Consider the following 17,920-nt stretch of genomic DNA (forward strand, 5'->3'; position numbering starts at 1 on the left):
TAAACAGGTTCCATGCTCAGCATGGAGCCCAATGCAGAGCTCCATCCCAGGACACTGCGATCTTGATCTGAGCCAAAATCAAGTCAGGTGATCAACTGACTGAGCCCCCCAGGTATCCCCAGGCCTAACTTTTTAGAGTAATTTTCCATTCACAGAAAAATTGGGAGGAAGGTACAGAGGTGTCCCATGTACCTGCTATCCCCACACATGCATAAACTCCCCATTATCAACATTCCCCACCAGAGCAGTGCACTTGTTACAGTGGATGGACCTGTGGTGACACATCATTATCACCCAAAGTCCATGATTTACGTTAGTTTACATTAGTTACATCTTGGTGTGGTGCAGTTGGTGGGTTTGGACAAATGTATGATGACGTGTATCCATCATTGTACTCTCATACAGAGTAGTCTCACTGCCCTAAAAATCCTCCCTGCTCTGCCTACTTATCCCTCTTCTCTTCTCCCTAACCCCTGGCAACTACTGATTATTGTACTGTCTGCTTGGTTTTGTCCTTTCCAGAATGTCATAGTTGGCATCATACAGTATGTAGCCTTTTCAAATTGGCTTCTTTCACTTAGTAATATGTATTTGAGGTTCTCCCATGTCTTTTCATGGCATGATAGCTCATTTCTTTTTAGTGCTAAATAATAGTCCATTGTCTGGATGTACCAGAGTTTATCTGTTTACCTACTGAAGGACATCTTAGTTGCTTTCAAATTTTGGAAATTATGAATAAAGCTAATGTAAACATCCATGTGCAAGTCTTTGTGTGGATGTAACCTTATAGCTCGTTTGGGTAAATATCAAGGAGCACAGTTGCTGGATCATATTACAAGGGTAGATTCAGTTTTGTAAGAATTTCCAAACTATCTTCCAAAGCGGCTATACCATTTTGCATTCCCACCAGCGATGAATGAAAGTTTCTATTGCTGCACATCCTGCCAGCGTTCCAGATTTTGGCCATTCTAATAGATGTGTCATGGTATCTCCTTGTTTCTTGCTTGTTTTCTTTTATTTTTTGTGTTGATTTACTTTTGAGACAGAGAGAGAGCACAAGCTGGGGAGGGATGGATGATCCAAAGCGGGCTCTGCGCTGACAGCACAGAGCTTAATGTGGGACTCAAACTCACGAACTGGGAGATCATGACCTGAGCCAAAGTCAGATGCTCAACCAACTGATCCACCCAGCCCCCCAACCCCTGGCCTCGTTTTAATTTGCATTTCCCTAACATACAATGTGGAGCAAGCACCTTTTTATATACTTATTTGCCGTCTGTATCTCTTGTTTAGTAAAACATCTGTTAAGGTCTTAAGTGCATTTTTTAATTGGGTCCAGCAACATTTTAATTAGTGATTGCCCCCAATTTACCAGTTTACTACGGTTTTTGATTCCCACTACTCTTTCTTGTAAATTACTGTTAGAATGGTATTATCATCACTGATTTCATTTGTGGAGGATATTTGGTTAAATTTATACTGTGCAGTGCTGTGTATTTCATTAACAGGCTTTTGGCCTAAAATTCTAATTACTAGAGTTTTTTTTACCCCCTCAAAACTTTATTATGAAAAATTTCAAACATACAGAAATGTTGAAAGAACAGTGAATACCTGTGTATCTACCCACATAGATTCTAGCATTAACATTTTCCTGTGCTTGCTTTATCACAGATCTAATCCATCAATCCAGTCCTCTATCCACATTATTCATCCTTTTTTGGCAGGGGATGCATTTCAGAGTAAACTGCAGACATCAGTATCCTTCCTTCTAAATACTAAAGCATATATATCATTTACTTGGGTTCAGTACCTGTTTAGTTTTCTTCTTTTGACATAAAGTTTACACACAGTGACCTGCCTGAGTTTTATGTATATTTGTTGAGTTTTGTTAAATGCACGTACCATCTAAATTTGCACTACAGAAACTACCTTTCTGGCTTTTTTAGCTATACATCTGCTTTATAGACTCAGAAGGGAGTCTCATTCAGTGAGTCATTCTTAAGTATCATAAAAATAAGCTGTAGTGGTCCTGGTATTTTATACGTAATGCCAGCCTTTCTCAACATATGTACAACCAGATAGTAATTATTTACTATGTGAAAAATGAAAACAAGATTTATGTATTCAGATTGGGGAAGCACTAATTAAACAAAGTTAAATATGTACCTTTACTGGCTGCTCAGTGTCTTCAGTTAGCTTCTGTGCCTGGGGGACACTCGCGATTCCAGGAAGTGGCATTTGCCAGACTTGTCAAGTAGACAGCCCCTTTTCTCAGGACTTTTAGGGCTCACTGTTCTAAGAAATGCTCTTTGGGGAATAGTACCATATATTAATATTGGTTTATTATAAAATACTCTTAATGGTAAACTAAAATTTCTTTTCTTTTTTACACCTTGACAATAAAGGTGTTTTTTGTAATTTATATCTTTTTGAAAACTTTATCGACATTTCCTTTATCAATATATGGTAGGAAAATAGGCTGTTTATGGCCACAGTTTTGATTTTTCATTTCTAGAGTTCATGGCACAACAGGAAGAGAAAAAAGGAATTATTTATAAATTGCTTTCACATTTCTTCCCTTTTAAGGGAAAACTCTTAAGTCTTCTCAATTCAATTGAAATAATTTGGTGTCATCAGATATTAAACCTACTAGTTTGTTTCACTTGTTACTGACCCTTCTTTCTCATATCATGCAGCCCTTGGGAAATAGCAGAGTTGTGTGTGTGGCGCCTCTTCTGCCCCAGCGCCAACATCCCTTTTCATCTTTACCTTTCCTGTATTTTCCTAATATGATGGTCTTTCAGAATCATCATTTTCAGCACTAGAGACAAAGAAGTCAGTGTTTCCCTAAGGTAGGGATTCTTAACCTGAGAATCTTCAGGCTTCAAGGTCTATATAAAACCCCAAATTGTATTCAGCACAGAGAGAACCCTTATGCTTTTCTCAGACGGGTCTGTGACTCCCCAAAAAGGAGTGTGTGTCTTTGTGTGTCTGTGTTCATGTTCAAAATGTCCTGCTGTTGGTGGGGGCAGGTGGCAAGGAAGAGAATAGACAGCTCAGAATTTTCCTTCTGTTTGATTTGTACCATGTTTGTTTTCACCCTTCCCTCCACACACGGCGCCACTATGCAGAGAGAGCATTGCCTACTGACAGTCCCCAGCTCAGTGACTGATGTGACATACGTAGTGCTTTGGGGCCAGGACTTAGAGTGATGAAGAATTTTGGCTTTCTGGTCAGAAAGTGTCCACTCTCTCTTTTGTAGTGTGATGTGTAAGAAAAGGACTGCTTTTTAAAAAGTTACAAACCTTTCCATTTCTTCTAAGTTGTCCAATTTGTTGGCACAGGACGAGACATGAGAAAGTCACTTCCCCTCTCTGTACCTGGGCTCACCTCCATTACATGTGCTTCTCCCTTAACAGAGTCTCATGGAGACAGTTACACCTGAGCAAGTCACCTGGGGATATGGGGACTCAAACCCTTCTCCAGGTACCCTGGGGGGCTTCAGGGAGGGTGTGCTTCCTCTACTACCCCTATTAATTTTACCATACCCATCCTGCTTTTTATTAAATCCCTGCACACTGTGACAGATTCCTGGGGTACATGAAAAAAAAACGATTAAACATCCCCAAACACCTGAACTCATGAAAAAAAAAAAAAGTTACAAACCTTTCGATGATACAAGGTAAAAACTCTCCCCAGTAACACCCTCAGGAAATGTTGTAGGAGTGGAACAGAACTATCCTGGTTTTAGAAGTCTTCATTCTTCCTTCAGTGACATTTGAGTAATGTGTCTCTTCTGAAGATTGGTTGCTATTAATATCATCATAGCAAAACAAATGGAGGTGCGATAATGTGCTTCTGGGTTTCAGAGTTTTTGAAAACACATAAAATAACCTTCAAGACTATACATGCTATCATTTCTTCACTTTATCTTGAGAATGTAGCTAGTAAAAATACAGTTAAAAATCCTACCTTTTGTAATCATCAGACCCAGCTAATGAGTTTTAAGGATTTGAATTCAAATCCAGGAAAAAAAGGAATACTTCCTTTCTTACCCTAAACTCTTAAGTATTATTTTAAGGAGATGCTCTGAGCAGTACTTCATTTTCAAGTATCTGAAAGGATTTTGCTATCTACTTTAAACTTCCAAAACACAAATGAGCTTGGCTGCAAAATAATTGGAATGCTGATTATGTATCGCCACCTAGTGGTAACGTAACCTACAATGTCGGCCTATGAAGGAAACGTGGTTCAGACACATTTAGGTGAAAACATCATTGGAATTAATGCAGTAATTGTTCTGAATAACTTCCATAGAACAGTATTTATTTTAAAAATTCACAGTAATTTTCCTTTTTTTGAATAATTCAATTTCCTTTACAAAAGTAAACCAAAAATGCCTTTTCATATCTAAATACAATACAATATGCTTTATTTACATTAAAACTTGATAACAAATTTTTAAATCAAAACTCTGAGGTATTCCTTCTGTTTACTACAACAGTTGAGTTTGTATCTAGCAAAAATATTTTGTTAAGATCTCAACATTACTGAATTGCCAGTTCTGGCATAAGAATAAAATAGAATTTTTTTAAATAAATGTTTTAAGTTCTTTAAAAAATATTAGGGGTATGTCTGTGTGTGTGTGTCTGTGTATGAAATTGAAGTAGAAAACAAAATGGCCCATAATTCTACCATCCAGGCAGGCCTGTTCACATTGGGGAAAAAAATCTCCAGAAACAACAAGAAAATTGAAAGTGACCTTTGGCCACCATGTCCCTATTCCTAAGATAGCGACTGCTCCACTGCAAGTTTAATGCCTATACGTATAGAAGAAAAAACATACATGAGCCAGCATTTGAATGTTTAACCAACTTGATGAGATGCCTCCATTTGTTGAGGTACAATATAACTGTCAGTAACTGCAACCTGACATTCTTTTTCACACCCCTCTCTCCTGACAGGTGGTGAGTTCCCTTAAGGACACTTTTATAAATTTTATGCAGTCTATTGCATAACTGTTAGCCCCTCTCAGTCATTAAAAGCATCTCATTCTGATTATTAAGACGTGGCTTTTTAATTTTATATTGTGAGTGTTTCCCTCCCCTGACCACAACCTTATAGAAGTGGAGGGGAGGGTTGGGAGAGGGGAATTGTCTGTTCTTTCACAAGTACCCTCCCTTGGGAGCCAGGACACTCTTCATTATACCCATTGGTTATAGACTGGTGGCAGCATTTGTTAGGTTTCTGTTTGCTTGTTTGTTTTTATTGTTTGTATATATGGGTGGCCTCCAGAGATTAGCGGTAGGAGCTGTATACCCTTCAGCTGTAACCTTAACACGAAGTACTCAAAATGAAAGCACAAGCAGTGAACCAAATTCTGCCAAATAAACAAACCAAGTGTACAAAGATTGATTAGGAAGAAGATACACACACATACACACAAGTAGTCTCCTGTTCTTGTGACTTAGAGAAAACCACATTGTCCCCAGACAATCTTCTCAGGTCTTATGGATCAAGCGGTAGTAGAGCCAGGACCATCTCCCAAACCTTCCACCTGTCTTCATCCCTCATCCCACCAATAAAAAAAAATCTTTAAATTCTTTACTATACTTATCAGCAAATCCTCTGGTGTAGATTTTGATAAACTTATTTTAAGTGCCGAGTACCTCTGAATGGTGATTCCTGATAAGACTAGTTCAAATATAGCCAGTCACCCCAGGGGTGTGATTTTGGATATTTCAAATGCTGATTATAGTGCTTATATTGTATAGTGCTTATATGCTTATAATAACTAAAGTTAGATGAAATACTCGCACAGGCACTGTTTGTACTTAACTACTTTGAAAGTAAATTTCTACATAGACAACAAGAGAATTTTACAACCAAATAATGGCTTTGTCCTCAGGTAGTGTGGTCAGTGTCATACGCTACCTGACGACAAAGCCACTATTACTTAGTAGGGCCGATGTCCTCTCGTTACTGCTCTTTTCTTGGAATTCCCTGGCTCTTCCCTCCTACTTTTCCAGTATGCTAATATTTTGTCAAGTTTTCCCCCAAATTATATTGTTTTAATACCTTAAATGGTGTCATATTGAATATATAGGATAGTTTAGGGGTAGTTGGGATGTGCTTTCAAAATTTCATGTGAAAAAATCCAAAAGAACAAAGACATTTTCCCTACGTATTGTGTTTGCTTTCCACCCCCTCCCCACTACCCACCTCCAGAAGCAAGAAAGGCTCGTTCTCTGAGTTCAGCCTACAAATATGGCTGTTTTCCCAAGCTCGTTTCCTTGTGAACTTCACCTACTTTCTGGTTCCCTGGGGCTTCCCTCTTCGGTCCTCTGGAAAGAAATCCACTCTGCCAAGTATTCCCACCTGCATCTGGGGCTAACTGCTGGGAAGGCAAGAAAGGAGTGAGGCAGTGGAGGTTCACCCCATCTTCCTGGGGCCACAGCTCCTTCAGTCTGTGAGGAAGGGTCTCTCCCTCCAAGACTTGGCTTCTGTGGGCTCCCGTTGTGTTCGTTTCTGCCAACAGCGTGGGATCACTTGTGGCCCGGGGTGTGAGTAAATGGAGGGTAAAAGAGGGAAAATACAGAAACCTGAGACGCTTTACTCACTCTCTGATATTAGACATGCTCTTTCCCGTTCTTTCCTGACGCAGAACTACAGGGCTTCTTCCAGGACCCGTTAGCCCTGGCTGCTCACTTCCAGGTTTGGGACTATTCTGAATTTAGGCCAGAGGAATACCATAGACAAAAATACGGTAGACTCACCACTGTTTTGGTGGTACTTCAAATTCTGGTCTTCTCCACTCTGCCTGCTGCTTTTACTGTTTGGAGTCCTTAAAGAGCCACCTTGAGCATTCTCTCCAAGTCTTGGAGCTGCGTTTACCAGGAGAGGGAGGATGGAGTGTGTTTACTCCATCTTACCTAGAGCCAAAACCAATTTTTTGTGTCAAGCTGAACTGAGTCCATCAATAGGGAATTAATACCTTATAATATACCCATTCAATGGAATCCTATACAGCTATGATAAAGAATGAAACTACTCGATGTGCTGGTGTTAAATGTTTGTCAAGATGTATTGATAAATAGCAAGCCATAGGACATTTGGGGAGATACAGAAATGCGTAATTATGCTTCTGTGTGCATAAAATAATTCTAAGAATATCCAAGAATTTGGTAAGCGTGGTTGTTTCTGAAGAGAAGGACTAGAAGGCTGGGAGACTGGGGAGACAGGGAGGCTAACAGAGGCTGACTGAGGCCTCGGTGCTATCTGCACATTGTATCGGCTGTGGTTCATCAGGCTGTTGTACTGACACTGCACCTAGGCCTGATGACATGTTCAGAAATAAACCAAGGAAGGAGGTGATGGGGGTGCAGCAGGCTTTCCATTTGGTGGAAGTAGATTTCATTCCTTGAATTCGTTTGTCATTTCTATTGTGTACTGAAGAAAAATTTAGTTGAGGGATAATTTTGTACCCTAACTACCCTTTATGGTCTGGCTTAATGTATGATTAATGTATAATAATATTTAACATATATTTATAATATATAATATATAACAAGTTATAATATAAATATATGAAAATATTTAGTTTATATACTAATTATATTTAAAATGTTTTAAATAACTAATAGTAAGTTAACATATAATATTTATATACATACATTTATGTGTGTGTGTGCACGTATTTTTTGATGTACTATTTTTAAGTATATACCACTATCCGATCCCTTTCAAGTTATCTTAGGCATGTATTTTTATTCCCAGGCTAATTCACCTAAATAAGATTGACCCCCATGCTCCAAATGAAATACTCTATGGACGAATGGGCTACATCTATGCTCTTCTCTTTGTGAATAAGAACTTTGGAGCGGAAAAGATTCCTCAAAGCCACATTCAGCAGGTACCACATTTTTGTGCTTTTAGGAATCTTGTTAGGCTCCCGGTTAGAATCCCGTTGTTAGGATACCTGAACTACTGGTTTTGTTTCTCCTGTTAGCGTAGCCCCGGTGGAAGGCAGGTGTGTGTCATTCTCTAAAGATCAGGCAGGATCAGAGAGCTGACCGTGTCCCGCTGAGTGCTGTTGGAAACACAGAGAGTGACTGGGAGTGAGAAGTGCAGCCTGCTCCGTGTGAGAGTGTCGCCCTTCCAAAGATGAGGGCCAGATCTCACCTCCCAGGTGCAGGTGTCTCCTTTCACGTCTGAAGGAATTCATGCTTTCCTCTGACAAGTGAATTCTTGTAAGCTCTAGTAAAGAGAGTTCACACTCCATCTTTTAGGCAGAATACAGTCACCACTGCTTTCTGCCAGCAGAATTAAACTGTGCCCGTCCATGGCCGTAAGATTGTGTCCTGTTCACTGTGTTCTCCATACCTCGTAGCAGAAAGTTCCACCAGGAAGATTTTTATTCGGACTCTCTCATGATTCCTATTGGTTTTCTCCCTGTAGGTTTGTGAAACAGTCTTAACCTCTGGAGAAAACCTAGCGAAAAAGAGAAACTTCACAGCAAAGACTCCACTGATGTATGAATGGTACCAAGAATATTATGTGGGGGCTGCTCATGGCCTGGCAGGAATTTATTACTACCTGATGCAGGTAAGAGGGGAAGATGGTGAAGCTTGCCAGTGCGCCTCCCGATTGGACTGTCCGGGGTGAGGACGTTGCACTCTGCCAACCACTGCGTCACCCTGCGTACAATTTCCCGACCTAGACAAACAAGGGCAGCGTTTGCCAAGGTGCATGTGAAAGTGCACACACACAAAAGGCACCGCACTGTGAGATGACATTCGATTTGTAGGTGACCGTCCTTGCCCGCCTCGTGCCACTCCTGCGGACTGAAGTGTTCTCCTCTCCTTCTGCACGCGGTGCTCTGCTCTGCTCTTTCAGCAGATGCCTTGAATTAATATTATTGCATATGATTAGACACAACCCATTGAAACAAGTTCCAGAAGGAAGAACAAAATCAATAGAAAACAAATGAGCATATGTTGCCCGAGGCTCACTTACAGAGCAAAGCCACAGAGTCTTTTTGGCAGATTTTGTGTAACTTACCTGAAAAATAGCTGAATACGCTGTGCCCAACAGCTCTTTGGATCTAATACTGTAGAGGACGTTAGTAAAAGTCGAATAGACTAAAGCTAAATAGAATTTACTGCAGCAAGCATAACCTGGCAGGGGGGTTCAGAAGAGGACTTTTCATGAGGACATCATTTCCAGGGGCTTATTCAGCTCTCTTTAAGGAGAAATTGGCACTCGGGAATAAGAATTCATAGCAAAACAAAATTGATTTTTAATGGTAGCACAGGTGCCCCCCTCACCTTCCCAAAGTACAATGCAGCATAAAGAAAAGTGTTTCATTAATATGTTCAACATGAGTGCTTGGATATACATACTATTAGCTGGTTGAGTAGCTGGCTGCAATAATGCAAAATCAATGTCAGACTTTCCCTCTCCCTATAGCTAAACAATGACAACGAAGCTGAAAAACTCAAGGTTATTACTGCTTTTGAATGCAAAGCCACACTTGGAGTGTTAGTGGCAGTGAGACCAACTTTTGTATTTGTTCTGCACTTCTCAGTTAAGGGTTTTAGAATGAGGGGTTTTGGCAGTTCAGGCTTAGACTCCTTTATTTTTCTGGCATAAACCTCCACTGGTTCTGTATTTCCAGAAGTAAATATATATTCTTAAGTTTTCAGGAAAAGAGAGTTCTTGTATTTTGAAGTTTAAAGGTGAGGTAGAGTCCTACATGTCAGTGACTGGACGGCCTCATGACCATTCGTCGAAGCAGATCATTAGGAGTCATCTTACTGTCCAGATGCCCCCTTTTGGTGGCCATAGTGAGAAACCTAGAAACGTGTGTTCCAAGTTTTCCATTGGCTGATTATTGTCTATTTGAGATTATTTAATTTTTAATCCTAAAAGTCCATTCCAGTAGGTACTTATGTATCAACATAAACCAAACTATTATTTATAGCCCATTTTAGATAAATTCTGCAAAATGAGAATGCACTCATTCTGCTCTAGCTGTTTAAACTGAGCTTGAACAGTATTCCTTGGGTAAAGTGAAATTTGTATATGCCCTGGAGAAATTCATGCATGGTCAGCACGTGTGCCTCACGACACTGCCTTACCCCCACATGCCCATCCGCTGCCTGAAAAGACAGCACTTTGAATCTGTTCTTTTTTTTTTTTTAATGTTTTATTTATTTCTAGGACAGAGAGAGAGAGACAGCGTGAGCAGGGGAGGGTCAGAGAGAGAGGGAGTCACAGACTGAAACAGGCTCCAGGCTCTGGGCTGGCAGTCAGCACAGAGCCCGACACGGGGCCCGAACCCACGAACCGCGAGATCATGACCTAAGCTTAACCAACTAAGCCACCCAGGCGCCCCTGAATCTGTTCTTTGAAGAAGTGAGCAGGGCAATGAATTAAAGACAGGACCAAAGAAGAAACTGAAAACTTGTATCAACAGTGGAGACTCAAATGCCCTGTGGCAGTGTGTCCCATCAGTCTGTACATCGTTGTATCAAAATAATCCTGTGTAAATATCAGTGCCAAATCCTCTGCAACAGGCTTAATCTAGAGGCACATATCAGTCTGGGATCTAAACTCCAGGTCTTCCAACTTGTTAGCATCCTCTTCGGTTGGAAACAGCTACCATTTCTATCAATGTAATAATGAAAGTTACGCTTGTGTTGTCTAATGCATCTCGTTGTGGCTTTCAAAGTTTGCTTAAGGTATTAAAACCTTAGGAAATGTCTCTTGTGCTCACGTATTGACTTAGGAAAATTATTTGTATGTATGTATACAGTGATAAATGTTGAAAAATAGTATGTACCTAAGGTCCCAAGATGCCCTAATTTAATTTGTTCCAGTAGGTTAAAATAAATGGAATGGAATCCAAATCTAGTTCCTTGTGGTCATGTTTTCTTTCTGGTTTAAAACTCATTTTAGGAAGATCTGTTTGCTTCAGCAGAACTAATGATTCCTTTTCTCGTTTTTAGCCCAGCCTTCAGGTGAGCCATGCGAAGTTACATAGTTTGGTCAAGCCCAGTGTAGACTATGTCTGCCAGCTGAAATTTCCTTCTGGCAATTATCCTCCTTGTGTGGATGATAATCGGGATCTGCTAGTCCACTGGTGTCACGGCTCCCCCGGAGTAATCTACATGCTCATCCAGGCCTATAAGGTACTATGAATTTTCTTGTTTTTAAAATAAATTGGAAAATGTGACGTAAAATTCTGTAACTTAAAATTGTTTTCGTGTATAATCTTTAAAGGAGCAGTAGATACATTACTTTTTGGACCTAAGATCATTTTGCTAAATGGATTCTAATCATTCTTACCGAATCCCTCTACACCAGAGCAGGCACTGTTTTCCTAGGTCAGGAGATTGCTTCACTGACAGGGAGAATAGCCAAGATTGTAGCGGCAGGAGGAGAGCCCAGAAAAGTATCCCAGAAGTTCAGTTAAAACAGAGCCTTTATTGGACAGTGCTGGTGGCATTGTAAACTGGTGCAGCTGCCATGGAAGACAGTGTGGTAATTCCTTGAAAAATTAAACGTAGAATGAGTATGTGATCCAGCAGTTCAACTCCTAGGTATATAGTCCCCAGAATTTAAACACAAGGATGTACACACATTTCCACAGCAGCATTATTCCCCATAGCCAGAATACAAACTGTGTGTAGCCCCGTACACACACAATGGAATATTATTCAGCCATACAAAAGAATGAACTTCTGATCCATACTACGATAGCAGGGACCCTGGAAACATTATGCCAAGTTAAGTAAGCCAGATGCTCAAGGACAAATTCTTTATGATTCCTTTTATGTGATGTGTTTCAATATGCAGCATCTAGAACAGGCAAACGCATGCAGGGGAGAGCAGAATGGAAGCTAGCAGGGCCTGGTGCCCGGGTGGAAGGGATGGGGGGCAGGTGCAGGACACTTCATGGGTACCGAGCTTGTTTGGGATGATGAAAACGTTTTGGAAATAGTGGTGACGAGTATACAACATTGTGAAGGTAGTTAATGCCACTGAATTGTACACTTCAGATGACTAAAATATAACTTTTATATTGAGAAAATATAAATAAGATAATTATTTTACCACAATAAAAGAAATGCAAATATCATTTCTTAAAAAGCATGCTATGGCAGAGCCATAATCAGAGAACAGGGTTTTATTTGAAAGAAAAAGGAAAAAAATAAGTAAGTAAACCAAGATATCTATGTCCGTTGGTGCCAAATCTATAAATTACAAATCTGTGGACTATAAATAGCATTGGTATCTCATAACGCTAAGCTTTTATTTAGTACATCAAATTTTACTTTCAGAACGTTGGATATGATGGGAAAACTTTCTAAACCACCTTATTCTACTTTTAAGAATACTTAGTTTGCAATGAGATATTAAAACTGTCTACTCAGAATATTTCTTGAGTCTCTGACCAATATATAGGAGGCCACAAAAGATTGTAAAGATGTGTCTCTATTTTTCTGACAAAGTATAGTGTTTTATAATCAAATCCGTTTTTATAATCAGTTTTTTACACAGTTTCTTCCCTGTATGTAAAGAAACTTCCTAATAGTAAAGGGCATTATCGTTAACCAAAGAAGAGAGCATGGGGTGCTTTGGAAAGTAACTGATGATAATAGCAGGTCACAAGTAAAATCAATGCTGCTTCACCACTAGCACCTACATATATACACACAGAGTGCACAGAGAATGTAGATGGGGCAGACAAGGTCACGTGCAGTTATTTAAAGGCAAGAAAAGCAAAGCTAGTCAACTTTTATAATTTGTCCCCACCCACATGACACATCTCTCTGGCTCTAAATCCCTTACCCTTTCTTACCAAGTCACGTCCATCTCGCATCTCCCCTCCTTTCCCATCAGGAAGGAATGTCAATAGAAGTTTCTTTTCTATCCCTTGTAATAAAGCTTTCCCTTGGCCCTGCAGGTGTTCAGAGAGGAGCACTACCTCAACGATGCATATCAGTGTGCTGACCTGATCTGGCAGTACGGGTTGCTGAAGAAGGGGTACGGGGTGTGCCACGGCACCGCCGGGAACGCCTATGCCTTCCTGACACTGTACAACCTCACACAGGACATGAAGTACCTGTATAGGGCCTGTAAGGTAGGCGCCAGAACCCCCAGAAAGAAAACCCCTTCCCCCAGAAGGTTGAAGAGAGGGCTCCAGTCAGTCTGATTTAATTCATTTACCTTTTAAACCATGAGTCTATAGAGCAAATCAAGTTATTTAAGAAAAGCCTTCTAAACCCATTCAGTTGAATTAGCTTTCTTGTATAAGGACACAGTTCTACTTATTGGGGGGAGAAAAGAAAGAGATTTTCCTCTGATAACCTCAGAGACAGTTGCTCAGACGGCTCATGACATTCCTCCCTCCCATTCTTTGTACTGTCTCAGACTATCTGTTTCTCTGCACTAACCCCTTTTTTCTGCCTTGAGGATAGTTTTTGACTTTTCAAAGTAATTCTTACGGAATCTTTATCAACTTTTGGGGGTCTCCAGAAGAAATCACTACCGTAATTATCATGGTCTCACTTTCAGTTTGCTGAGTGGTGCTTAGATTACGGAGAACACGGATGCAGAACACCAGACACCCCCTTCTCCCTCTTTGAAGGTATTTTTCACACCTTAGTCACCTTATAATGTCAGTATCTACTTCTCTGCTTGGTAGTTAATGTATTTGAGTTTGAGCTTTATCGGCAAGTTAATTTTGCAGTCATTTCTGTAACTACCTCTTTACTTCCTAATATGAGAACTCAGTATTAAAAATCAAGTACTACATGGACCATCTTAGACCTAATACAAGTAGTCATAATGGTGACTGCCCTTTATGGAGCCAAACACAGGCGTGGCATTTTGCAGACGCCCCCATAAATCATCTCAGCAAAAACACACCGATGTTATTATCCTTGTGTCACAAGTGAGGACACGGAAGCTCAAACAGGTTAGTGGCCCGTGGTGCTGTGTTAAGGAGCTGACGTGATAAATGACGGCTGTGCCTCGACCTTCTCTGGCTCAACTCTCCCTCCTGTCTTCCACCTGGATGAAGAGACCGAGCACCTCACTAGCGATCTCCTCTCATGTTGACCTGCATCATATATTAAACAGATGCCTGTTTCATTGAAGTCATTGTCATTAGTATTGTAATGGTGGTACAGAATGAAGCTACTCTATAAAATGGAGTCATGTGGTATGGTAACCTGTACCTCTTTTTCTTCCTTCAGGAATGGCTGGAACAATATATTTCCTGGCTGACCTCCTAGTGCCCACAAAAGCCAGGTTCCCTGCGTTCGAACTGTAAAAGGAAAGCCTGCCCCCTGCGACGCACTGCATGCCCCTTTCTGTATATCAAACCTGGACTAAGTGCTTTGATTGCTTTTCAAGAAAACATAGGTTCAAACCGTGTACTTGATTTAGTTGATTTTTCTAATTTCATAATTTGTCTTCAGTTTATTTCCTTCTGTTTATCATTTACTTTTACTTAAAAGTATCCAAGGAAATCTTTTAACTTTAACTTCAGTTTCTTCCTAAAGGAAGGGTGAGTGATATGTACAGTGTTTTGAGGATATATGTATTTCAGAACGTGGATGAAACCTTACTCTTACTTAAGCTTATAAACATAACCATCCTTTTCTGTTCTAGAACTATTTAAAAGAAACTAAATGTAGATAAAGAAAAATATATGGTTATTGTTGGATATTGCCATCTGCCTCTTTAGTATTTTTCCTTGAACAGGGTAGACAGTTTTAGAACTTTGTTTTTCTTTAAGTGGTTGATTATGAAGGGGGACAAAAATATTAATAACTATATGCTTCTGAGACAAAAGTTGCAAGAGATGCAAACTGGTTTAAGGACGTAAATACCACTTTTCAAATCCACAGTGCTTGTTCAACTAGGTAATGATACTTTCAGATTTTTTCTTTTTGGTAGTAAAGCATCCAGGTTCCAGAAGTCAAAGTTTTTTATCAAAAATTTCTAACATGCAATGGTGGTTTTGAAAATTCTGGTATGAAGATTAGTTCAAGAAAAGCTACGAAAAGTTTATTGTTTATTCTAAAATAAGTTAGTGTATCTTTGAAGTATTTATTTACATTTGTTTGTTCCTTGGATTTAGTATAAGATCAGGAAACGATTTTCTATATGTGAATATATGGTGACTTAGGATTTGAGTTCTCTTTGTCCCGCTGACCTTCTAAACTTTGAATTGTGTTTCACTTCCTTGGCAATGACTATGCATTACTGCTTGCAGTTTGGTATAAGCCATAACCTATTTTCCTTCCTTTCATTCTATCTGGATGTTTGTCTTTTCACTGAATAGTACAGTAGTCTACATCCTACATCTCTCTAAAAGGGGAAAGGGGTGCTATATAGCCAATAACTCGAACAAAAACAGTAAGCTTTCCATTGAACTGCTGTTTATTTAGGAGGTATTTATCCAGTGAAAAGGTTTAGAACAAATGCATCCCATCTCTTCGCATATCCTAGGTTTAACACTTAACGGCTTCTGAGCCCTCAGGATCGTGTATTTACCTGGTAGACGAAGGGTCCCTGATGCTTCCTGTTCTGTACAGATGTTTTCACTCATCAGCTTCCCCTCCTCCTCCTTCCTTTGCTGCTTTTTCCAGGCTTGTTTCATCTTTTCTTGCATGTTTTGACTGATTTTAGAACATTCTGCAGCTTTGAGAAACAGGGTCTAAGAATGTTAAATGTGCCTATTTCGTGGCTTTCTTGGTCACAAAAGCATGTTGTTTTTATTTTAACTTGGAGCCAAATCCCAATGTGGGTATATGTTGGGTTCCTCCAGAGAGTAGTCCCCTATTATTTTCCATTTAGCACCAAAATAGCTTATATTATTGGAAATTGTCTGACCCTTTAAAGGCTTCTGACAGAAGGATCTAAAAAGCAGCCCACTGCTCAGTTCCTGGGATTAGCTTATTCCTCGGCGACTCGCACTAGTTGGGAAAACCTTGTGCCTCCAGATGTCTGCAGCTACTGCTAAGCTGTGCCTTTCTCCTGAGCGTTTCAAATGAGCAGTGCTGGTGTTCCCAGCAAAGCTAATTTGCCTTTGGCTGGATGTCCAACTTGAAAAAATAAAACCCATTTGGTTTAGTTAAATGTCTTACAGTACTGTGCCTGTACTTTGAGCTACTGTAATTACCAAAGGGAAAGAGAGCAAAACATACTTTCTCTTAGCCAGAGGAAACTTGACCACAGCACATCTCCAACATCTTGATTAATTTAACCCCAGGAAGACTCCTCGGTGAGGAGAAGAACACTTTGAATAAGAGTTGTTAATATTTAGATTGCAATTTACTGTCTTCCATGAACAAATTCATCAATACAAACACAATTCAGGTTTGTTGTTGTTTTTAAGCTTTTTAGGACTTTAATTAAACTGGTGGGATTTTCCATTCATGAGGTAAGAAAATCCGATAGGATTTTAAACTCCAACAAAAGCCATAAAACTAAGGGCAGTATCCTAACGCCATGGTGGAAATCGAGAGAAACTTTTATACCAGCTTTCTTAGTTTTAAAAGGAAGAGACGTCATTGCGGTTCTGTTTCTGTTACATCATTATTCCCTCAGATACTTTCTTTTCTTTTGGTTAAAAAAAAAAAAAAAAAGCCTTTCCAAAAGTTGCCTCCCCAAAACTTCACAGTATCTCTTCCCTCCCTGTGCAGAAACGAGGTAGTAAAACCTTACTTGTTGAGCAGTATTCATTTATCCTGTCATGCGTTTCTGCTCCTGTGGTGATGAGAAATTACAGCAGTTAACTGTTCATCATGTAAAAGCGTTAACGTTCTCACAGCCATTTCCATCATCCCACTGGGCTTTGGTCTCCAAGTTGTTGGCCTTTAAGCATCTTTGATTCCCTTTTCATCTTTGATGTCAGTCCCAATGACTTGGCACCAAGAGTCTTGATGGTAGGAAGAGTTTTGGGTAAAAGTGGATCCAAGATGACTTTCTCTTTTCACTGCCACTTCCCCACGTAACCGAATTGAGAGACCTACTCTTGCTCTTATATCTTCAGGTTAATTTGTGTCTGATCTGATGGTGCCCTGCCTGCTACTGGCTGATCTGAAATATAAAATGTGAAGGGCCAACAATTATTCATCTACTCCTTTGGCTTCTAGAACTCATCTCAGTCCTTTATTACTCATACCAAGTTCTAATTCCACCTCTGCTCCCCGGCAGTAGGTCTGAGGCACCCCACTTCTCTCTTACGGAGCTGTAGAACCGTTTCTCTCCTATAGGTATAGAACAGAGTGGGATGTTCAGGGAACCCACCCCAGTGTTGATATTGCCACTTAGTGGGAAGGGCTGGGGTCATAAGTATTTCTATGTTCTGTAAAGGATTTCACCCACTGATTTCTCAATAAAATTTTACTAGGACTGTATTTGTCATGTGCTTTCTGTTTTCTTTGGTTTAAACTTAAGAAAGCTTTTCCTTATATCGTAAATGAGGGCTTTTTCTCTATACTAGGGTTTGTTCTGACTTTTTCTTCATTATTTCGTCAAACAAGATTTGCAGTACTTTCTGAAAATAGATTCAGAGGGAAGTATTTTTAAATCTGATTATTATAGAATTAGGAGGACTCTACTAGGATCCAAGCAGAGCAGTGTATCACCCACCTCATACATATGAGAACCCAACCTGTGGTTAATAAGTAAAGGCCTAATTCTAGAAATTGATTTCCCTGCTGACCAGTTCTGAAAGGAACTTTGACGAGTGGAAGAGATTACATGAGACTTAATTATGAAATGTGTATTCAGAGGTGGGAAAGCAGTTCTGCAGTATCACCTGGAAGGACTTTGTGGCACTTACTTTCATGCCACAGCTGTGTGGTGTGACGGCACAACAGAGATCTGCCAAATTATA

The 17,920-nt window shown here is 39.9% G+C and overlaps 1 protein-coding gene across 3 annotated transcripts in view; it reads left to right on the forward strand.

Moving 5' to 3' along the window:
- LANCL1 (LanC like 1) overlaps nt 1-17,438 on the forward strand; it is a 38,356-nt gene extending 20,918 nt beyond the window's left edge. For all 3 annotated transcript variants that reach the window (XM_039249975.1, XM_039249974.1, XM_039249976.1), the window contains exons 5-10: nt 7,777-7,912; nt 8,458-8,604; nt 11,010-11,192; nt 12,971-13,147; nt 13,582-13,654; nt 14,265-17,438. In XM_039249975.1, coding sequence (XP_039105906.1) covers nt 7,777-7,912; nt 8,458-8,604; nt 11,010-11,192; nt 12,971-13,147; nt 13,582-13,654; nt 14,265-14,341 — 793 coding nt within the window. In that variant the 3' untranslated portion in view covers nt 14,342-17,438. The remainder of the gene's footprint in view (nt 1-7,776; nt 7,913-8,457; nt 8,605-11,009; nt 11,193-12,970; nt 13,148-13,581; nt 13,655-14,264) is intronic.
- The last annotated feature ends 482 nt before the right edge of the window (nt 17,439-17,920 follow it).

This window comes from Hyaena hyaena, unplaced genomic scaffold, assembly GCF_003009895.1.
Source record: "Hyaena hyaena isolate Hyena2069 unplaced genomic scaffold, ASM300989v1 scaffold_353, whole genome shotgun sequence".
NCBI classification, from domain to species: domain Eukaryota; kingdom Metazoa; phylum Chordata; class Mammalia; order Carnivora; family Hyaenidae; genus Hyaena; species Hyaena hyaena.